This window comes from Mercenaria mercenaria, chromosome 13 (assembly GCF_021730395.1).
Source record: "Mercenaria mercenaria strain notata chromosome 13, MADL_Memer_1, whole genome shotgun sequence".
Taxonomy (NCBI): Eukaryota; Metazoa; Mollusca; class Bivalvia; order Venerida; family Veneridae; genus Mercenaria; species Mercenaria mercenaria.
Window position 1 is genome coordinate 48,541,476 of NC_069373.1, and position 24,143 is coordinate 48,565,618.

Below are 24,143 nucleotides of genomic sequence, written 5' to 3' on the forward strand. Positions count from 1 at the left end.
GCGCTTTCGGATTTCACGTTTTTCACGTGGACAGGTTTTTCACATTCAAGAATACAATTACATAACCTAATTCTCGCGCAAACGCGAGGACGCGTCCATTTCGTCATAATATAACTGATAAAACAAGATATTGCTTGTGCTATTGCTAATGCATTTCTTGACAAGTACATATCAAAGAAACGGCGTTTATTGAAACTATATGTATATTTAGTGTAATGCTGGTCTTCAGTTCAGTTGGAATGTATTTGTTACTAGCTACAAAACGATTAGCTAAAATACGATATCTTTGGAAATGACAAGACCAAGCTTAACGAATTCGCATATGCATAAAGAAATATAAAACAACGAAGTAAATTTCACTGAAAAAAACTGACAACTTTACGAAGAACTGGTCTGTTAAATCCAGGTTCCAAAACTCACCCAAAAAAACTCGAAGTTTTCACAGGTCCCGACCTGAGAAGTGACTATTTTAAACGGATAAGTTGCTGCCCGTTTCGGTGGTTATTTTTCGATGTAGGTCACTACCTTGTACCATCCTAGCATGAATTGCGGACTAACATTCCGGGTCCAGAAAATCGCCTCAAAACTCGAATTTTTCACAGGTTCCGACGTGGAGCGAAATACCATTTTTTCATGGTCTAGCTGTTGCCCGTTTCAGTGGTTATTTTCCGAAGTAGGTCAATGCTTGGTCATCAAAAACTCCGGGTCCAAAAAATCACCCAAACAAATTTTTCACAGGTCCCGACTTGGAGCGAAATGCCGATTTTAAGAGTCCAGCTACTGCCCTTTTCAGGTGGTTATTTTCCAACGTAGGTCAGTGTTTGGTCATCTAGGACCAGCCTTGCATGAAATGCGAGCTAAAATTCCGAGTCCCAAAATTCAGATCAGAACTCAAAGTTTTCACAGGTCCCGACCTGGAGAATGCCGATTTTTAAGGGTCCAGCTGCTGTCTGTTTCGGTGATTATTTTCGAAAGTAGGTCAGTGTTCGATCATTTAGGACCATCCTGTCATGAATTGCGAGCAAAAAATCCAAGTCCCAAATTTAACCCTAGAATTCGAATTTTTCACAGGGAGCGAAATGCCGATTTTTAAGGGTCCAGCTGCTGCCCGTTTAGAAGGTTACTTCCCAAAATGGGTCAGAGCTACAGCCTCTTTATAACAATAAAGTACTTAAAATATTGTAGTGTGCAACCTCTACGTAACGATAAAGTATCAAAGACAATGTAGTTTACAACTTCTATGTGACAGTAAAGTACGAACAACACTGAAGTGTACAACCTCTCTAACATAATAATAAAGTACCATGTTACTGTAGCGTACAACCTCTACTTAACAATTAAGTAAAGATACTGTAGTATACATTTTTTTATTCGAGTCGCGCCATTAGAAAACCGACCTTTGCGACCATCATTGATCCAGACCAGCCTGCGCATCCGCGCAGTCTGGGCAGGATCCATGCTTTTCGCTAACGGTTTCTCTAATTGCAATAGGCTTTAAAAGCGAACTGCATGGATCCTGAACAGACTGAGCGAGCGCAGACTGGTCGCAAATGCACTATTTTGGTTTCATCATGGCGCGGCTCATTTATAAACAGAAACACAAAAAGTATACAATTTATATTAGGTTATTACGATACATCAACAGAACAAAGTAAACTGTTATCACAAATCTCATACTGTTTAAATAAATTATATCTGAAAAATGTTTATAGTTATCTAAAAGCAACAATACTGCATAAAATAGACTAAAACAAATAGTGAGATTTTTTTCACAAGCCTCCTGTCAGAGAAACACCCTTTAAGACTTTTGAACAAAAAGGATGCCATCATTATACTACTCCCGCACTATAATTTAAACGGCAACATGTTTATATTATCGTTTAATTGTTATGGTTCTCATGCATTGTTGAATTAAGAAAGGTTGTCAATGGTAGAAGTTAAGTGCATACTGTAATGTTACACAAACACATTTTCTGTATTGAACCGTTTTAATTAAGAAAAATCATAATTATCAAACATGTTTACCGTTTGAGTTATTGCGGGATTTGCACGAAATATATCCTCCCGGAAAATGCTCCAAAATAGAACAGACATCTTTCAAAAAGTCAAAAAAATGAGCATATCTAACAATAGAATAATACTTATGATGAAAAAATAACTTTAACAATTCTAGAAGATGTCAACTAGTTTCAGGAAGCAAACAAGGTCTTCTTTTAGCACGTGCAGAGTATCTTCTATTAGCCACTTGAAGAACCTTTAAGAATAAATAAAACAAACACACAACTTACATATTTTAATGTATCAAACAAACACAACTTACATATTTTAATGTATGTTAACATATACACACGTATATGTTGTTTATAGTTATCTTTATATGTTTTAAAAAGAAATAATTAAATTATTTTGAGGATATTACTGAAGTTAATACAATGTTATTGCAATAGCGTTTACTACCTTCTTCTGCCCAATAGTTTTGGGTATTTTAAAGAATATATTTAATAAAAAAAAACAATAAGTTTGTACTACAAGTCACTCCGAGTACACAGATTTTTATGTATTTTTAGAGAAATTATTTTACGCCTAACATAACTACACCCCCACCCCATAGACACACGCAGACACACACACACAACGCTTTATACTTCCCTGACATTCCCTACAGTAAACATACCTTTCTAAATATCTTAAGTTATGATTAACGAAAGAGAATAACATACCGGTTAATCCTGAGGCGGAACAAAACAGCTGTAAAGTCATTCAGTCGTGTCATTTTATTTTCCCATCCTCAAAATAATTTAATTATTTCTTTTTAAAACATATAAAGATAACTGTAGATCTATGTATTTCTTGTTTTTATTGGATTAAGTTAGGTATCTTGAAGCTGCAACGTAAGTTTTGACCTTTTTTCTATCAAATATTAAATGTAAACAAACACATATCAAGTTGATTTAATAAATAACACCATATAAAGTCATTCAAACTGCACGTAGCAAAATTTTCAAACTGTATTCGTTTATCCGCTAGTTATTTTAAACAAAAACAAGCTTTAACTAAAGAAATGAAAGTCAGCTTCGAATTATATTTTGCGGAAACGAAACTTTGAAGGAATCGTAAACAATTTTTATTTTATAAACCTTAAGCTTGTTTCAGTACTAATTCAGAAAGAACATTTTTAAACTCAAAATAAATGAGCCTAAAATAATATTCCAAATGTATCTGAATATATTTTACAATAAAGGTCGTATATCTACTTACATTTCATACATGTATTATGCAGAGTTTAGGCAAAAAAAAGCTTTTAATGTGGCTACGTTGCAATATTGTTCTACTGACAAACAAAAAGCAGCGGGCCTTCGTTGATGTGATATCAGTTTGGATTTAGAATAAACAAAGTTTAGCAGTCCTTGAATATGTGTGAACAAAAACGAAATTTAACTCTACAGTCAAATCTGTATAATTCAGTCTGTCATGGGAGCAGTACAATTTGGCTATCTGAGACAGGTGGGTGCTTAAGATAAGTTAGAATTAGAACAAACAAGAGCTGTCTCCATAGGATGACACATGCCCCCGATGACACTTTGAATGAATAGTTATGGCCGGTGTTAGAGTTTAGGACCTTTGACCTACGGACCTGGGTCTTGCGCGCGACACGTCGTCTTACTGTGGTACACATTCATGCCCAATAATTTTAAAATCCATGCATGAATGACAAAGATATGGACCGGACACGCCCATCAATGCACTATCATGAAATATGACCTTTAACGTCTAAGTGTGACCTTGACCTTTAAGCTACGGACCTGGGTCTTGCACATGACACGTCGTCTTACTGTGGTACACATTCATGCCTAGTTATTTGAAAATCCATCCATGGATGACAAAGCTATGGACCGGACACGAATGCACTATCATGAAAAATGACCTTTAACGTCTAAGTGTGACCTCGACCTTTGAGCTATGGACCTGGGTCTTGCGCGCGACACGTCGTCTTACTGTGGTACACATTCATGCCAAGTTATTTGAAAATCCATCCATCGATGACAAAGATATGGACCGGACACGAAAATTGCGGACAGACTGACAGACTGACAGACGGACAGACGGTTCAAAAACTATATGCCTCCCTTCGGGGGCATAAAAAGCCAACTTGGGAAGTTAGCTGACTGGCTGCTTAATGCAAGTGACTGTTTAAAGCAGGTGACCATTAGGACAGATCTGGGCCATTAGGACAGGTCTGACTGTACTTTTATCATTACCATTCTCATACAATATAGGTATAAGTTTGAACTCAGGACAACTGGTTTAATATTCTCTGTTTTTATACACATTTGTACAGGAAGGTTATCAATATAATACCAGTATTTATTAATCTAACCATCCCAAACTTTTTCAACACTGATGAGTCCCTTGATATAATACTCGTTTCAATTGGGATTATGGTGTTCATGCATGTGAAAAATCTCATTGAATTCAAGCGTTGCATCTAATTTGATGGTGACATCATTTAAAATTCAAAAAACAATTTTGATTTCCTGCTCATTGACTACGTTTAAGGTTTAAACTGTGATAAAAAAAGTTTGTTTTTTTTTTTTTTTTTTTTTTTCAGTTTTGGGTACCCATTAATAAAATAGTTTTACTTGCACTTATGAGGATATAAGGCAGGGTTAACAATTTTCTGAAAAGCAGAAAATAACGCACACAGTCGGACCTTATTCAATGCCTGTCTTATATGACACCGTTGCACGTGCAAAAATATAATTAATCCTAATTCTATCGAATTTTGCAGACTAAATAATAGATTAGATTCAACAATACTACACGCAATAAATGCAAAATAATGATAAGCATGTTGAATATATCTGATCCAATTGTTGAATATTTCGGAAGGTATCTAGGATTTTGTAATCCATGTGAAATGAATTGTAATGTTATGCAAAAATATTGTAATCACTGTGGATGTTTGAAACTCATTGTAGATAGTAAATCTTTAGCGCTTCTACTTTGGTGTCAGTGTTGTTATACGTACTATAATTGTTCCTTAAATTTACTAAAGATATACCAAATACATTTAAAATCGTACACTTTTTGTTGTCGGATTTCTCAAAATCTAGATCGTTTTTATCATTTAATCATAAAGACGAGCTCGTAGAGCAGGAATTGCCTCCTTGATGCATTCGGTTATTGTACAAGGAACAGAAATTATTTGGTCACAGTGTTCTGGATGTTCCGGGCACGTCAATAATTATGGGTCATTTACCAGTCATAAGTAAACTCGGTATCAAATGTGATCTTAGACTAATGCATTCTCTAGTTATTTGGCAAAAAAAAAGGGTTCTACTGTACTGGGTCAATATGACCTTAGCCTTTCGACGTACTGACCTCAAAATCAATAGCGGTCATCTAAGGTCGTGATCAGCATCACAATTAAGTTTCGTGGTCCTAGGCCCAAGCGTTCTCAAGTTATCATCCGGAAACCGTTTATGTGTTCAGGGTCACTGTGACTTTGACCTTTGATCTATTAGCCTAAAAATCAATAGTTATTTTCTGCTGGTCATGACCAATATCCCTCTAAACTTTCATGATCCTAGGCCCAAGCGTTCATGCGTTACCGTCCAGAAACCGTTTAACTGTTCCAGGTCACTGTGACGTTGACGTTTGACCTACTGACCTCAAAATAAATTGGGGTCATCTGCTGGTTATGATCATTTTCCCTATCAACTTTCATGACCCTAGGCCCAATCATTATTGAATTATCATCTGGAAACCGTTTAAATGTTCTGGTTCACTGTAATCTTTGACCTACTAATCTCAAAATTAAAAATGGTCATCTGCTGGTCATGATCAACCTTCCTATCAACTTTCATGATCCTAGGTCTAAGCATGACTGAATTATTATCCGGACACCACTTAACTGTTCCAGGTCACTTTGACCTTGACACTTGACTTACTGACCTCATTTCAGTAGGGGTTATTTACTTATCATGACCAACATCCTTATCAACTTTCATGATCCTAAGCCCAAGCATTCTTGAGTTATCATCCGGAAACTGTTTAAGTGTTCAGGGTTACTGTGACATCTGCCTTTGATCTATTAGCCTAAAAATCAATAGGGATTGTCGGCTGGTCATGACCAATATCCCTCTCAACATTCATGTTCCTAGGCCAAAGCGTTCATGCGTTACCGTCCAGAAACCGTTTAACTGTTCCGGGTCACTGTGACCTTGACCTTTGACCATCTGACCTCAGAATGAATAAGGGTAATCTGCTGGTCAAAACCAACCTCCATATCAACTTTCATGATCCTAGGCACAAGTGTTCATGAGATATCATCCGGAAACCGATTGGTCTAAGGACAGACCGACCGACCGTCCGACATCTACAAAACAATATACCCCACCTTCTTCGAAGGGAAACATAATAACCTTTCTATCCAAAAAAAAAAAAGAAGATCATATTAAACGCAGGTCTGAAATTTAATTTTACACATGCGCGAACTACATTTACGTATGATTTAATAGTGAAGCAATTGAACTCATAATAGTAAAAACACAAAGCAAAATCCAGTTAAATAAATTTATTGAAGATTCAAAAGTTTCAATTTCATAGCTTTTGTAATGTTTGTTACCATAAAATTACCACTGGAAAATATCAAAACAAATCATTTGTCTGACTTTTTGACATTCTCTGCAAATGAATTGTTTTAAAACCAGCAAATGTTAATTTTTATCGAATTAGATAAAATAACTTAAATTATAAATACACATTGGAATTCAGCGATTGTACAGATGATACATATATGTGCGGCACCGTTAAATGTCGCAACACCGCTAAATGTCGTAAACACCGTTAAATGTCGCAAGGTTGACCTTAAATGTCGCAACGACCGCTTAATGTCGCAAAATCATCTGCCGCTAAATGTAGCACCTTTAACGTTAAATGTCGCAAAAAATTGCCCACCGTTATATATCGCAACACCAACTCTAAATGTCGCACTGCAAAATAAGGTAAGTTCAACAGTCTTTACAACTTATACATAAGATTGGGTAAGTGCATGTTTGCTTGTATGAGTATGGAATGAGGGCTGAAATGACATACCGCTCTGAACTGCACGTTTGCTTTTCAATGATCTCGTGCCATACATACGTTATATATGCAATATTTAAAGGTTTGAGCACTAACGCGGTACTCGCCACAGTACTAAAATTATTTCAGGTCTACGTAATTCTATGTTACGCTCATGAGACATTAATCTCGCGCGTCGTGCGGCGCGTCGTATTGTCGCACGTTGTATTGCATGTATGGGATGGGGCCTCTGTCCGTATTGGGTGAGGAGGGGGTTCTGTGTACAGGTATGAAATGTTGGTCTGTGGTGCATTTGTGGTCTAAGTTTTAGGTACTGGAGGTGTACTCACATTCATATTAGGAGCGTAAGGGGGCTCTCCTCCTGGAACATTTTGAAAAACAGGTATGGAATGCTTGGCTCTAGAGCATTTTTGTTACAAATTTTTATGTATGTGAGGGGGTACCCCTGGGGAATTTTGTAATACATGTATGAAATGATGGCCTCTGGTGCATTTTCTTTCTTAATCTTAAGGTAATGGAAGGGTACTCACCTTATTTTAGGATGGGGGGCGGGGTGTCAGGTTTTTCCTGGGAAATTTTGAAATATAGTTATGAAATGTTGGCCTCTGGTGCGTTTGGGTCTAAATTTTGAGCAAATTTTATTACAAAGTAGTTGGGTGCAACTTTGATGAGTATAGGTCACTTTTCAGCCAATTGCGGATGGGGGCCACGATCCGGGCCTGCTCAATGGAGCGACGCTCGACACACGATACGACGGGCGACAATACGACGCGACATCGTGACATTAATGTCGCGCGTCGTGTCGCATTGTCATATGTCGTGTCATACTGTCATACTTCGTGTCGCATTGGCGTGTTTCGAGCGCATGACATCTAATCACGAGTTCACGACATCAAATCTCGATTGCACGACAACTCTTTTCGAGAGCACGACTTTTTATCTCGAGTTCACGACTTCTTATCTCGATCACACGTAATCTTATCTCGAGAGCTCGACATCTTATCTCGAGCTCGCGACTCCTTATTTCGATCGCACAACATCTTATTTTGACTGCTCGTGATACTGAGTGAAAAAAACAACAACATTATAAGTGAGCGTCCTATACATACCATCCTACTTTACTAAATTTTAACATTTGTTTTAGTAATTGCCGACAACCTTCCTTCACGATACCAAATATTACAAGAGATAACAAGAGCACCGCAATGCGGAGCAATACACGCTAGACGTTATGAGCTTTTACCCCTAAGTGTGACCTTGACCTTGAAGCGAGCCATCCAAAACACGCGCTTTGCAAGTCGTCTCGATGTGGTGAACATTTGTGCCAAGTTTCTTTAAAATTTCAAGAGTTTCAGAGCGGACACGAAACAAAGTCATATGACCTTCAACCCCTAAGTGTGACATTGACCTTGAAACGAGCCATCAAAAACATGCGCTCTGCACGTCGTCTCGATGTATTGAACATTTGTATCAAGTTTCTTCGAAATCCTTCAAGGGGTTCAAGATTTACAGAGCGAACACGAAATCGCTAATGGACGGACGAACAGACGGACACCGGGGTCGTAACATAATACATTCCTTCGGGCGTATAAAAAGCGAGTGGCTTCTACACTGGCACCAGACCAGAAAGAAAATGCCTCTGTATATGTTATACCCTACCCCTAGGTATTCTATAAGAACCATGGTCGTGAACGGGAAAATATACTAACCCATTTCAATCGCGCATTTCATAACTAAAACACGCAGTTCGGTAAATGTGTACTATGGATATTAAACACGCGATAATTTATCTTCCATTGTGTACCGGTCACATTTATTCAACACTTCTTGTCTTAGAAAAACAACGCGTAGTTTACAGTTTTTCAACGTTACACAAAAAAACTTGCTTGAACTTCCCTGGTGAAGTTCCGGTCTAGATTACAAATCCATTCTGACTGGCTGATGTGAAAATGTATGTCAATCGTCATTTTACTACACGTGTATGCTACAATGTGTATATGTAGGATAAATGAGTAAAATGAATTTAAATAAACAGAACAGATTTTACCAATGTATGATTTCAAATTCAAAGTCACATACAATATGAATTTCATTCATCATTTCAAGTTTTATTGTATAACTGTGAATATTTTGCATTCTGTTTTTGTTTGTTTACATTTCGCCTAACATGTGCACACTGCTGTGACCTCTAGACCGGATGTTCATTAGGGGAGTTCACGCAAGTTTTTTATGTAACGTTGACAAAAGCATAAAATATGTGGAGCATCTCTGCAAATCGGAATATTGAGACAATGTGACTAGTGCACGATGGAAGATAAATTATCGCTTGTTCAATATACTAGGTACGCATTCACCGATCTGCGCGTTTTAAGTGAGCAATATACGATTGAAATGGGATAGTATATTTTCCCGTTCATGACCATGGTTCTTATAGAATACCTAGGGGTAGGATATAAAAGTACAGAGGCATTTTCTTTCTGGTCTGGCGAAGGAAGATCATATGTGTCCCTCTGTAAATTATTTCAGGTACTAGCGGGCAATCTTTTTTTTTTTGACTTTTAATTTCTTAAAATTGTCTGGCTTAGTCTCATTCTCTCTGCCCACATTATCCTCCCTTCTCCGCCAGCCTATCCCCACACATAAACCCCCTCCCTCTCCCTCTTCATAAAATATAAATATATTTTCTATTAATTGTCATGGTATTTGTGTCTTTGATTTCTGTAATGAAATGTGCAACTCCTCTCACGCCCCCTAGCACCGGCTTAAGAGAAACTCTATTACACATCTGTTGAATGAACTCCATTATCCCAAAGGACCAGAAAATATAACAACACTGAATCCAAGTACGGGGAGACTTTTTACAGCCGACACACGGCACTTAAAGATTGCTGTTGTGATAGTTAATAGCGAGCTCGAAGAGCAGGCCCAAAGGGCCTGCTCGAGAATCGAGCTTTACGGTAACGCAAGTATACTTTCACACTTGATAATGGATTTGAAAAGTTTCGTCGGAAGTTTTAAAAAAGCGCACCCTAGCGGACTGGTGCTCACAGGAAGTACTTCTTTCCGGAGTGAATACAGAACTTCATTCAATTGCTAAAAATTATTCATCACTCGACAATAATGAAAGAATGATTTCCAGTTGTTTGGAAAAAAATATTATTTGCATTTAAAAATCAAACATCGGCCAGAAAATGGAAAAAATGTCATTAATAAGCAGAAAGAAACGGGAACGCGGTAATGATATCTATGGTATGATGGTATCTATTTTTAGATAAATCCGATTTCTTTGAGTTCGCTTTGAGGCTTTGCCTTAGTTCATATTAAAATCTGTAAAAAGATCCTCCGGGAGCAAAGAATGCAACCAAGAAGAATAATAGCAGACTCTGTTCATAAGATAATTATTTGCATAACATAATCCTGTTAATTCTTCTTCCCTAGAAAAAGTATACAAGAATGTATGAGTATGACTTCCGTCGGGCTTAAAGCTAACACCACGTTATTTTATTATTGAAGATTCACGTTAATTACGTAAAATAAAATTGTAAAATATACACAAGGAATTGTTTATATACTTCATAGTGTCAAATAGGAAGTGCGACATTTAGCGTTGCTGTTGCGACATATACCGGTAGGCAAATTTTTGCGACAATTAACGTTAAAGGTGCGACATTAAGCGGCAGAAGATTTTGCGACATTTAGCGGTGGTTGCATTTAACGTAAACCTTGCGACATTTGAATGTTTCTCATTGCAGAGTTGGTGCAGCCGTTTCTGCGCATGCCCGGAATTATTATCAATTGCATTGCAAGCAAAAATTACTCATTTTCTTGCATGTCCGCACGCATTTAGAGTATAGTATGCATAATACACTGACTAAAGGTTAGGGTAAGTATCATCATGGTTACAAAATATATACATTTAAGATATTTTCGTTCAAATTTAGTTAATCCGGTATATACCGGAGTATGTAATATATCACAGGCGCACCAACTCTGTATTTAGTCACAGCCGCGACATTTAACGATGTTTGCGACGTTAAGCGGTGTTGCGACATTTAACGGTGCCACAATATGAAGTCCAATTAGCTAATACAGGTTTTAAAATGTGAAGTTACGATATTTTTTACTGTCAAGTCTGATTAAGAATTGTTGTCATTATAAATGCATTCTTTTATAAAGGCTAAGTATAACACTAGATTTTTCATGTTTTTTTATTATAATATGTTTCTTAAGCCTGAAGTTGGGCGTAACGTTTGATATGAAATATCCTGACGATAATCATGAAATCTGAATAAAAGCGAGCAGAAAGGATAAGATATAGAATGTTAATGTGCAAAAATTTGGTAAATGTTATTTATTTCAATCTGAGAAAAAAGGGAGAAAAACTATGGATGTGCGTTTTTAAGTATTTAGCTAGTGTATATTATGCTAGTCTGCAATATTGATAGCGTAACCACACAGAGCTAGTAACTCGAAACCATCCTGATCAGACAGAAATATTTTACTGACAATTTATGATAAGTATAATATAAGCGAATCTGAAGGAATTTGCCCTGCGCATTTATCTCGGGATAAAAATCGCTACAGTATAACATGCATAATAAACTGTAACATTTTGTTTAGTGAAGATCTTACTTAGCATATTTGGAAGACCAATATCAATATTAAACGATGTTTAAACAAGGACCTACTCTATATTCCAAGGTGGCAAATACCGGAGCAATGTCGCGACCATATAAAATCCTTAAAACCGGAGAAGGCATGTGGAGAAAGAAACAGCAAAGAATTGACGAATCAGAGGTCTTCATCCTCGATCAAAAGGGTAACACTTTCTCTTTTTAGTACACTTTTAGATATCTGATACAAATACTATTTACATCCTCCCTGGCAATATTTAGAATATATGTTTAAAAAGCATATATGACATATACACATAAATTTCAAAATTACAACTAAGTTTCATCCGGTCATATTAAAAATATTGGCCCTCTATTCGTGATCCAGAACCCTTCAGTTTGAAATCAGCAAATCTAGACAATATAATTCATGTTTAATGACATTTGTCATAACTATAAGTTCAACTGTTTCCAGAAATATCCAATGAACCAATCAAGTCAAAATTATTTCTTCTGCTGTAACCATTTAATTGTTTATATTTGACCCGTTCTTTTTACCGAAATATTTAAGCAAAATAAGAATTATAACGTCTCACAAGAAAACCATTTAAAAACTAATTTTTTAAATACATGTAAAACGGGATACGAACCCGCCAAACAATTTGAGAATTTTAAGGGATTATAGTACTAGACAAAACGTAGGTCTAATCTATCTACAAATGAAATATATGCAAACTTAAATACACACAAGATGTTACAAAGACATTTAAAAACTGTGCACATTTGAAGTAGATCTATGAAACGTGTTGTTCCTAACCATGAAACCATCATCTTGGAAAGAATACAGCTCTATATTTGCTATACAGATCTTTTGCCAACAACATTACATATTCAATACTTGAATATAATCATTGGCAGATGATGACAGGAATCCCCTTGTAACTGCAGAATCTGTGGCGTCATTAGCAGTAGAACTTGGTGAAACTACGTCATCCGACAGTTTTCAAAACGAAGTAAGTACTAAAACAGTTTTGACAAGTTGCCACGTTATTGTCACTCAGATCGCAGAGCCACTAGAGCCAACCGCTTCTTCCAAGTCTGTTGAATATAGATATAGTACTAAGAGGCGTCTGTTGTAATCAAGACTACTGGCTTTCTTTACGAAGCAGACTTGATATATATTATACAGGGAAAAAAGGCCGTCAAAATAAAACGAGTCCAAGGAAATACCTTTTTTTTGTACTTGTGCTAAGCCTACATAAACTTTAGTTTCTCCCTGAGCACAAACTTTCAGTTTGCAAATAGGTCACTGCTACATTCAAATTAAAATATAAAAAAAAATGTTCCTGCATTTAATTATTCTGCTTGATTGGTAAATATGCTACGAAATCGGAAATCGTGGATATTCCAAATTTGAAAGAAAAACCAAATTGTAAGGTTTTAATCTATTAGTTTTTATGATATACATGGTGGTATTTTTAAACATAGCTCTTCGCTGATTATCATTCATTTGGTGTTTTAATTGGAAGAAAAAAAATAAATGTATTTGTCCATGGGTTTGAGTCGCTCGTTCGGTTTATTAGCATAGAATGCCCGCTGCGTTACCCGTTCACAACTGTTTGTCACAACCCCATTTGCTCAAAAATTCTTACTTCCAGTTGGTGCTCACCTGAGCTATATAAACAATCGTGCATGATTTAAAAACATCCATCAAAATTGATATGTTACGTTACTAATTTATTTTCCCGCTTCCACTTAAGGTAACACATAAAACAAACACGTTTCTGATTGGTCGACAAGAAGCGGAAACGGAAGTGTTCACTGATGTCCTTGTGAGACAAAAGGGTGGTGTGGACAAAGCTCTGCTGTATGTAATTTCTGATATAAAGATAGAATCAAAGGTAAGTTCTATATTTTAGAGCCTACAAAAGTCTGAATGGTTACAGGTGAGCGAATTCATTGTCGGTGCTTATGCTGAAACACGATCCTAAACGTCAGCAAGTTTTATTTCATTTTATTTCATTATTTCTACATCCTTTAATCAAACTTGAAGTAGTTATGAGATTGTATGCTATCATTGCTTCCCAAACAATTATATTTATAACTCTTTTGTTTGTCCAATCGCCACCATGTATTCTATATTTGCATATTGTTTTATGCATTGCAAATCTACCTTGCGAGATTGTTCCCAAAGATCCGGTTTGACTTGTGAGCAATGCACTTTTGTTAACAAACTTTCTATCTAACCTGTTGTGCGTTTTCGTCATACCAGTAAGTTCTCGTTTTTTATACAGATCTCAGTGCTTGGAAACAATCTGATAAACCGTGGTGCCAGCACATCTACTACAGACTCTGACTTGAAGACGCCTTTGCACCATGCTGTCACTAGAAATTTTAAAGGTATGGTTTATTATGAATTCTTATGAGCATCGTAAATTTTTGTAGGTTTTAAGCTGTACAAGAGCAGCTAATGTGACCTATCCTACAGCGATATAGTCAAATCAAATTCAACTTTTCCTTAGTCCAATTTTGATATGATTCTGCAACAAATCAAGTAAAATGTCAAATTACAGTATCCTGTTGACAATATACCAGTTAATTCAGGGACAACATCTGGATAACGTCACAATGAAGACTTCCGAGGGATCTACTTGTCAGATTTTATTTACTTCACAACAGCTGGTGTTAAGTGCTGTGTCACCCCTACTTCATCTCAGTTTTGTTATATTTTCTGGTCCTTCGGGATCATTGATTTCAACTCATTTAAATTTGAAGATTGGATACTGCTTAAGCCGGTGCTAGGGGACGTGGGTAGTGTTGCATTTTCCATTACTGCTCATGAACAGACTCAGTCAAACCGAGTCTGCAATTTTCACTGTTTGCCTTGTTCTCGATGCTTCCGAGGGATCTACTTTCCAGATTTATTTGTTTTATTTGTTAAATACAGCAGGGAAAACTGACATTTAACTTTTATTTACACAGGTGTTGTTACAAAATTACTAGATAATGATGCTCTTCCACAAGCGCGTGACAAAAATGGCACTTTACCTTTGAAAATTGCCATGGACAACAAAAATTACGACATGTGTGCATTGCTGCTTGCATATATGCCAAATGCATTGTAAGTAAAGTCAGCATTCAAAACTTTAACGCTAGAAAAAGTATATAGAATTATTAAATAACTATACTGTTTTGTTCATATGAATATCCATGCCATTGACATTATCGGCATCAATACAGTCGTTTGTAAAACAGTTTAATGGCGATCGATTATTAGATAGAATGACTGCGATAATAAAATGAAAATACGTTGATGATAATATTATAGGATATCAATAGTAGGAATATAGAAAGTATGGCGATAGAATGGCGACGGTGTGATAGTAATCAATTGTATAATAGTAAGCGAAAAAGTAGAATAGTTAGCTGGCAGAATGTCAGCCTACCATCGCCATCATATCATTGTCATTGTACTGTCTTTCATCATGTTTTAATTATATTGCAATAGTAGGAATTTCACGAAATAAACTTATCATAAAGCAAAATTGTAACAAGAACATGGACATTGTCTGTACCAGCTGGTTTTACAGCTTACGACAACTCTCAAGTTCAAAAACAACTAACGCAAACATGTTTCATATGAATCGAAATTGAAAACTTACACATTACTAGTATTTGGCTCGGAGTTTCCATGATGAGTGTCAACTGTGTCTTTGATGTCATCAAGACTTTGTTTATAACACTATTTAAAAAAAAAGATAGATGTTCATTAAAAATATCAATGTGTACCTCTCTTTGTATTTAAGCGTACGTGGTTTATTCCTTTCGCATGGAAATTGTGTTTCCGAATTTTCAATTCATGATTTGCTTCGTACAGAAATCAATATGCAGGTAATTAACCTCTCCTTCAGAAAAGTAGGATTTATTTTACTAAACTTATTGTTGCTTGGCTCATAAAGCAGCTAGGCCAAGGCCATTTCCTTTAGAGAGCACGACAAAACAAAGATGGACAAGACTCATCATAATTGACCCGACCAAACATTGACAGAATATCGAAAAGAAAGTAACGACAGTGTATTGAAATCTTGAACAAAATTTACTTTGTCTGTTATTAACGAAATTCTTTTACCAGGAGATCGCAACGGTTGGTCGACATGACATTCTGTTCAATTGCATGGTCAATATTCTGTCGTGTCATTATTGCGTCATGTTGATGTAATGAAGTAATGTGTTACTGTATTGTATGTCAATTTTGTAATAAACGCTACCTTATAGTCTCCTCCTTATCGGCAAATAACAGTCCCCATATTGTAACTGTGGGCATAATATTTCTTGTGTACCTAGTAAAATAATCTCTGACCACATATCTACCTAACAACTCGAACTGATTATTCCATATACCAAGTAATGTCTTGGTTTGCTTCAAAAATCGTAAGTAGCTAAAACGTTAAACCATATATCTTATATCTATGCCTTCATAGAAAACGATTCTATCAATACTTGACTGCTTGATAGAGACAAGAGGTTCCACCGATAGATTGAGAGTATTTTACGATCTGCTGGAATGTGACGAAGACGGACGGACACCTACAGACAGCAATTTCATTGAAAAGTCAAGATCACCGCTTCAAGTTATTGCTAAACAGGGTAATAAGGTATACATGAACATATATTTGCTATGCTTAAAATGCATTTAGACATGTCAGATTAACTACTTCATTTCTTATAGGATAATCACTAGCTTGTTCTAAAATACCTTGCTCATTTACTTGATTTATGTGATAGGCACAGCGGCATTAATTTGTTCACGTTATGGTACCAGTTATTAAAGAAAAACAAACATTCTAACACGATCCGATTCATTTTCCTATTAAACAAAGAAGGCTGGAAACAGTGAATTATTAAACAACAATTAACTGTTCTGACGTCACAATTATTACGTCATAGCGTCAAGTGGCGTAGCGGCGCGCTGGAAAAGAACCCGATTGAAAACGGGCAAATATTTAATGCATGCCGACAATGATGCACTTTAAAGTCCTTAATAACCTGTTAGAATCGAAATAATATATCTCATTTAGTGCTTTGCTCTTGAATTAATCACTGTTTGTCGTTAATTCCTTCGCATCTGAACTCCAAAAGTGATTTATTCAGCGACAAATCACCGATGAGATATATTATTTCTTAAGTAACGATACTTGGGATAACATTTGTCATGCTCTGTTGGTATTATGACACAGATTGAATCTTTAATCCTTTCATGTGAAATAGCAAAATAGTTTAAATAGGAACAGAATATGCTTCGTTGTTTTATGCTTACCTTTTGAAACAAATAGGTCAGTTTTGAAAAACAGTTTGAAAAAAAGTGCGCAAAATTCTACATCTTTCACTGCAGAACATTGTTTACCATGACGCAGTGAGGTTGCTTACAAGAAGAAAATGGAAGCTGTATGCCAAAAGGAGGTTTGAGTAAGTGTATGAAGCGAGTCTTATGTATCAAAGTATATCCAAAGGCATGTCAATTTTTGCATAATTAAAACTTATCAAAGGTCCTTGTTACCATAAACGGTAAAGAGGATTCTGATTTGATTAGATTTTTAAAAGAGGATTGGAGAATATATGATTGCACTTATAAGGGTACTGTCAAAAATATCGGAGTCAAACCCTCGAGCTTAAATTTCCAACACATGCGTGCATTAGTAATTTATCTAAAAGCCATCTGTTTGAACATCAGTGCATGTTTCCATTTCAGACTTAATTCTTTTCTGTATATCATTGGACTGTTTTGTATCACATATTCCGCTATCGTGGCTGTGACGACACCCAAGCCTAATGTTTATAAAGGTCCTCTTCAAATATCTAGGGCTGTATTTGAAGTGTTATCCCTTGTTATGGTGGCGCAAACATTGTCTACAGAAATTAGTCAGTTGAGACGGTAAGTCATATTGAATTGGTGCTGTGATTTCTAATTCCCATAGCTGCCTAAGTCAGTTTAATAACTGTGTTACCTTATTTAAAAGACACTGTTCCTCGAAGTTCCATTAATCAGATCATAAATATCAGCATTGTATTAATCTTGCCTCTTACAAATTACCGACATTTGTATTGGTCAAGAAGCATCACCAACTGACCAGATAAATTCCATATCAGGTTTGTAAATACCCGATATGGATTATCATTGATACATCGGTAGCGTAGTCGAATTGTACCGAGACACGCGCTCGCCTGATATGGATTTCCTCGACATCCTTTATATGTTTAGATAGTTTGTCATGATTCCAATATTTCCATAACACTAATAATAGTTTAGATGTTTTATTCTTAGCTCTTGTGACTAATGTCACAAGTGTTCTTGATTTATTCCCGGCTATTACTTACCACAACTGAATGAGATTTCAAACATGCCATTCCATGAAATTATGCCACTTTTTATACTCTCACTGTTGTCAGCGATTTAGTATCATGCATCACAGTACCTAAAATCATAATTTAACTACTCCTAAATGAACCTAAATGAAACGACACAAACGTATTTGCCAATGGCAAATGACAGAGGTTCCATAACTGTAACTATTATTGTCATGAAATTTTACCCCTTTTTGTATTTAGACATCTTCTCTACGAAAACGTCTGTTTGCAAGTAGTATCTAAGTGACTACACATCACAACTAAATGAATCATCCCACACTTCTCTACATGAATGACTTCTTACTTTGACTTCTTTCACTTTGATTCGCTTTGATATTTATCAGTATTTTTTCTTACACTCACTTGACATTTCACCTTAGAAAGTAGCCAACCTTTAGTGATGTCCTCTTGTTGAACTTTTCTTCTTTTACGACAATCTTCTTTATCTGCTGATTACAAGAAAAAAAACGTCAGAAGAATTCTTATTTGCAAGTTACTGTTATTGCAGTTTGTTTTCTTTTAAACATATTTTAAATATCACTTGTGTTGTATGCAGGGGATGATTACACAAAACATAGACTTTTCCCGCTTTTATTTTGTCGTGTTATAGGCACCGAATGAAATATACCAAAAACTGATTTAATTGTCAACCGACACGTTTGATATCTTCCTTTTAAGACATAGACCGAAATATTTTCAATATACACGGAACCAATTTTGTCATTGTATACAACTTACTCACTTACCCTCTTGATTTGTTTTCTCTTTCAGACACAAGCTAGAATATTTTCATGATACATTTAACTGGTTTGAACTGTCCTCGGCAATTTTGCTGGTATTTGTCGTCCCTTTGAGATTTACCCACAACAATGTACAGTGGCATGTGTTTGCATTTGGATATATATTTTGGACAATAAGGATTTTTAAATTTGCCGCAGTATTTAGGTAACTATATTAATTGTGTGTCTGTATTTTCTAATAAAGTGATAAAGAAAGCGATGTGTCAATGTCCGTGTATTTTTTTAGCAAGGTCATTCTTAGGATCAAAATAAAAGTCCGTGTACATCAAAGCTGAGACTTATATTTATTTTCGTTGGGTTTTATGTCACACCGAAAAACATTTTAGCTTTTTATGGTAGATACAGACCTCTCATTTTAAAAAACGCAGTAAATCCGAGTCTGGTATTGTTTTGCCTGGTTGCCTTATGTGTTTCAAGGGATATTTTGAAAGATTTAATTAATAACTCGGCTACGGAAGCCTTAAAGACTTTGATTTGAAAATAGAAAGAATTTCACTTGAACTTGGCAAGTATGTAAATTGTACAGCAATTGTATTCTGAAATTTGTTCTAGATAATTACAAAAATATAAGTCTAGACTGTATTATCTATGTCATATTTCAGACAAATTGGAGCGTATACTCAAATATTGGCCAGAATTATTGCTCATGACTTCATCCAGTTTGGTGTTGTGTTTTTCGTCATCCTGCTTGCCTTTAGTGTGTCATTCTTTCTGTTTCTGAGGGGTGATAAAGATCTGGATACACATAATGAGACAAGGTAGTATTCCCAACAACTGTTGAATGTTTATACATTCAAAAGTATAAATAAGGATTAAACATTTTATTAAAAAGGGCTTAGCCTCTATAACCTTTGGTTGCCAACATGCATAATTGCCATAATAGATAACGACCCAAATATGATTTGCTCTGTCAAACTAGTATAAAATGTAAATTAGCTGCTTTCCAATACACTTAAATGATAAAAGATGAATTGGTTTACGGCGGTGGAATGTAAGAACACAGTACAGTAGAAGAATATGTTTATGAAATATATGAGCCGCACCATGAGAAAACCAAAATAGTGCGTTTGCGACAAGCATGGATCCAGACCAGCCTGCGCATCCGGGCAGTCTGGTCAGAATCCATGCTGTTCGCTAACGGTTTCTCCAGTTGCAATCGGCTTTGAAAGCGAACAGCATGAATCCTGACCAGACAGCGCGAATACGCAGGCTGGTCTGGATCCATGCTGGTCGCAAACGCACTATGTTGGTTTTGTCATGACACGGCTCTTATCCAGCTACTCACATGTCACCCATACAAAACGATTGTAAGATATGGTGATATCGCTAATGTGACATAAACGTTACAAAATCAGTAGTTTAGGAGTTTATGTCTTAAATTAATTTCAGCACTTTCTGGGGAATATTGTTTGTTGGCATTCGGTCGTTGACAGAAGCTCAACCCGTGGTTGATTACACTGGAGACGACGGATATGGGTAGGTTTATTCTGGATATAGTTTGTTCCGTTTGCATGTATTGTTTTGTCATTATATGCTTTGTGTCAAATACCTGCGATTTTATATAAAATTATTTCAGCTGTTCTACTTTCATGGTGAATTTCACTTGAAAAAATCGGCATTTAAATGGACACATTACATGTACAACTCTTAAATCAATAATGAAATTTCAACAATTTTAAAAATTGTCAAATTTCTGCACTTTAAAGAAGTATTTAAATTACAACATCATCTTTTCAATTAACTGAACTTTAAATAATAACTCAATACACATATTACAACACTTTAAAGAAGATTTTTACTTATTTATGCACTTTAGGTAAGTACTCAAATTATTGCGCTTTAGATAAGTACTCAAATTGCAGGACTGAATAAATACTCAATAAGTGCTCAAATTACTGCACTTTGAATATGTACTCAAACTGCTGCACTTCAGATAAGTACTAAAATTACTACACTTTAAATGAATGATCAAACTAAAATACTTTATATAAGTACTCAAAGTACGGAACATTTAAAAAGTAATCAATACCGTACTATTATGATTTGTTTTAATTGTGGGCGTCATAATAGAGCAGTTATTTGCTCTGTGTGTCTCGAAGACCCTTTCACATTATTATTTTATTTTACAGGAAAATCAGCGTTATATTTATGTTATGTTTCCTGTTCACGTGTATCGTCATCCTCCTCAACATCCTCATTGCACAGTTGACTGATACATATCAGAAGGTCCAGCAGGATGCTCAAAGAGGATTAGAAGTCAACAGAGCATGGATTGTTGCCAGGGTTGAGTTAAACACTTTCTTCTTTGGAAAGGTGAGTGTTAGGCGTTTGTCTGTGACTGAGGTAACGAAAGCTTGTTGGCTGGCGCTTACGCGAGTTATGTTTATTTTCTCTCTTTTCTCTTCAAAGTTTAAAGTATGTCATATCAAATTGAGTTTATATTATGTGTACCTTTTGTTCCACTCAAAAACCTATCAGCTTCCCAGAATTAATATTTACAAGACCGTAGACGTTTCTTTAATCACTTCTAAAGGTTGTGTACAACGCTGCATGCAATTGTAATATTCAGATATTTATGTCTACTGTACCATCATATATAGTAAGTACATAATCCTTTTCAATAGAAATGTCTAAATACATAAAGCAAAACTGATCATAGAGGTAATGACTATAAAATAACGATACAAAAAGTTTTACCAATCATTATTTCTTTAACAATGATTTATATTACAGTTAGAGGTAACTCTTTATACTCAAAAGCTTTACTACATTTTAAACATGATTCTCAGCTTGAAGGAACCGCTGTCACGTCACAGACAGGGAATATAAAGTGCCGTTAACTGTTTGGCGATCGGATTTACCGCTAGAAAAAAACACTTAAAAATCGATAATAGTTGAGAGGGATTGTTTTCTCCTTTAGTGACTTTTAACATATTTTCATAAGGTCTATGATTAAACTTTTAGCGAAGCGTTATACACCACTTTAAGGGGATGGTAAGGAATGAGCACAATGTCATAGGTGGTGCAGTGTCAGCTTTTACCGCATTCCAGATAACCCTAAGGTCAATATCACATTCATATTAGTCTGTCATGGGGGCAGTACTTTAATTATTCATTTTTTCTCATTAAAGTAGCCTTAACAGGTACTGTGAAATGTTTACGTGATATCGTTTGGTTTTATTTTTTTTCGAAATCCAAAGTCAGTGTTCCCTACTTACCACTGGTTTTAGTTCATTGTTTTATATAATTTAAGAACTTTAGAAGATTTCACTACAAGGCGTATGAAGATATCGAAAATTTAAAAGATGTGCTTACAAAATGGGAATCTCCACCGCTTAATGAAATGAACAAGTATGTCAAAGACATCTGGGACACCTTAGATAACCACAAAATGAACCTCCTTACCATTCAACATAGGTTGGTTCGTCAGGAAAATACTTTGCGAAATATGCAGTAAGTTTAACGTTTAAACTGTTTTTTGTAAAAACTAAATTGGTTTGCAATATGTCGCCTTGTATATATAGTTATACTTTCATCCAAAATTGTGATATGAAATACAATCTATACAGTAGTTTTGTATCCTTAATAAAAGCTTCTGGAGTGTTTCAAAATTTCTTGAAAAGCAATAATTTTTATTTGTATGGTAACTAGCCTAAAATGTATGATTTTTCTCAAAATAGTATTTTCTGTTATGATAAAAAGACATATGCCTTTTTACAAAAAAGCAGGTTGCTATATTACGAGTGTATTATGGTTATTAATATTACATTGTATTTTACATCATACTTAGATTTAGTTATACAGTCATGTACACCGGAGTTTTCGTATTCTTCATAAGAAAATACTTTTAAACATTTCCATTACAGAGATCAGTTAAGTTGCGTGGTTGCTATGCTCAAAGCGAGTTCCTCTGATCCATCAGACACAGATCTACCATCATCTCAGACACCGAAATTCTGCCGAAGTGATACAGAACAAAATGGATACATTCGAACTAATGACACAACTAATGCTAGTACAAGAAGAAAACATTTACATAAAGAAAAAAGCATTGCACTTGACGACGTTCAGGCTGTAAACGGTATAAACAAAGACACTAGTGTATGAAAACAAGACTCTACAGGTTTAGACGAGAACAGTTTAGTTTGTATTTTTAAGTAGCAACAGGTCTGTTTCTGACCTCGTTGTGTAAGTCATCTATGCTGAATAGTTTCAAAAAGTTAGATCTATAAAGACCTTTTTATTGTTTGAAATACAGCTTTTTAATCATATCATCGAAATCCCTTTCAGTGAGTCAATTATTTGTAAAGCTTCCAAGAAATGTAATAAATAGGAGGTTTTTATACCTTTCTTACTTAGCAAGGTAGCCTAGAAATCTACAATTTAATACTTTTAGTCAAGAAATAAACTTACTTTCAAAAGTTTGAGATCTGTCAAAGTTCGAGAAAGCTTATGAAATTTGAGCGGAGTTTTAAAATGAAGAAAAGTCAAGTCTTTTGACTATTTATTAAAGTAAATGTGCTACCAACAAAGTTGGACATGTGCATAATGAATAAATAATTTGTTGATCACTGCATACATGTACTCACTTGTTCGTAAGAATATGCTTACATCAGAATAAATTTTTGATGTGCTTGCGTTTAATTTGTTTTTTTTTTGTTTTGCCAAAATGCGATCGAGTGTAGTTAGTAAGTAGATTTTGCAACAGTCTGTATTACGTGTAGTTTCTTTACTGAAACTGAATAATTTGATTAAACGCCTATTTTTATACAATGATATATTCAATGGCGTTGTACATAATAATAATAATAATAATAATAATAATAATAGTTATTATAACAATATTAATAATGAAATAATAATAACAGCCGTATTGTAACAAACAGTCATGACCGCACCCCTCCCCTTGAGGTCATTTACCTCTATTGCCAATGTTTAAATGTAAAACCTTTTACAAAAATTTAAGAACTATCACCTGCTGTTTTTCGCATGATAAGCATTTAAAACAATGCCGCGAAATCTCTGAAGTACAGTGTCTTAAGATTTTTTTTAAAAGTGTCAAGTGATTTACTTTTGTGTAGTTCTAACGGCAGTTCATTCCAAAGTTTTGGACCAATAGTACAGAAACTTCTATCATTGACAATGTTTTGCACTTGTTGTATGGAACAACATAACGACATTCAGAATTTTCAGACGATCGTAAACCTTGTCTACTAGGAATATATTCTGTAAGCAATTC

At 35.4% G+C, this 24,143-nt stretch overlaps 1 protein-coding gene across 3 annotated transcripts; it reads left to right on the forward strand.

Moving 5' to 3' along the window:
* The first annotated feature begins 2,740 nt into the window (after positions 1–2,740).
* LOC123529525 (uncharacterized) lies at positions 2,741–23,548 on the forward strand. Of its 3 annotated transcripts, none has more exons than XM_053521747.1 (16): positions 2,741–2,891; positions 11,788–11,905; positions 12,648–12,712; positions 13,460–13,600; positions 13,994–14,099; positions 14,682–14,820; positions 15,506–15,590; positions 16,181–16,354; positions 17,092–17,165; positions 17,449–17,631; positions 18,876–19,049; positions 19,507–19,662; positions 20,294–20,380; positions 21,034–21,217; positions 22,158–22,357; positions 22,771–23,548. In XM_053521747.1, the coding sequence occupies exons 2-16, from the start codon at positions 11,806–11,808 to the stop codon at positions 23,009–23,011; spliced, it is 2,109 nt and encodes a 702-aa protein (XP_053377722.1). In that variant the 5' UTR covers positions 2,741–2,891; positions 11,788–11,805; the 3' UTR covers positions 23,012–23,548. The 3 variants fall into 3 exon arrangements, with proteins under 3 accessions (XP_053377722.1, XP_053377723.1, XP_053377720.1); XM_053521745.1 differs by having other exon boundaries at positions 2,742–2,891; positions 12,618–12,712; XM_053521748.1 differs by lacking the exon at positions 17,449–17,631 and having other exon boundaries at positions 12,618–12,712.
* The last annotated feature ends 595 nt before the right edge of the window (positions 23,549–24,143 follow it).

What these genes read in the sequence shown, in the direction of transcription:
- LOC123529525 (XM_053521745.1), top strand. Translation starts at nt 11,806, where the DNA reads ATGTCGCGACCATATAAAATCCTTAAAACCGGAGAAGGCATGTGGAGA. An exon ending in CCGACAGTTTTCAAAACGAA is followed by an intron (nt 12,713 to 13,459) that starts GTAAGTACTAAA and finishes CTTCCACTTAAG; the next exon opens with GTAACACATAAAACAAACAC. An exon ending in ACACTTTCTTCTTTGGAAAG is followed by an intron (nt 21,218 to 22,157) that starts GTGAGTGTTAGG and finishes ATATAATTTAAG; the next exon opens with AACTTTAGAAGATTTCACTA.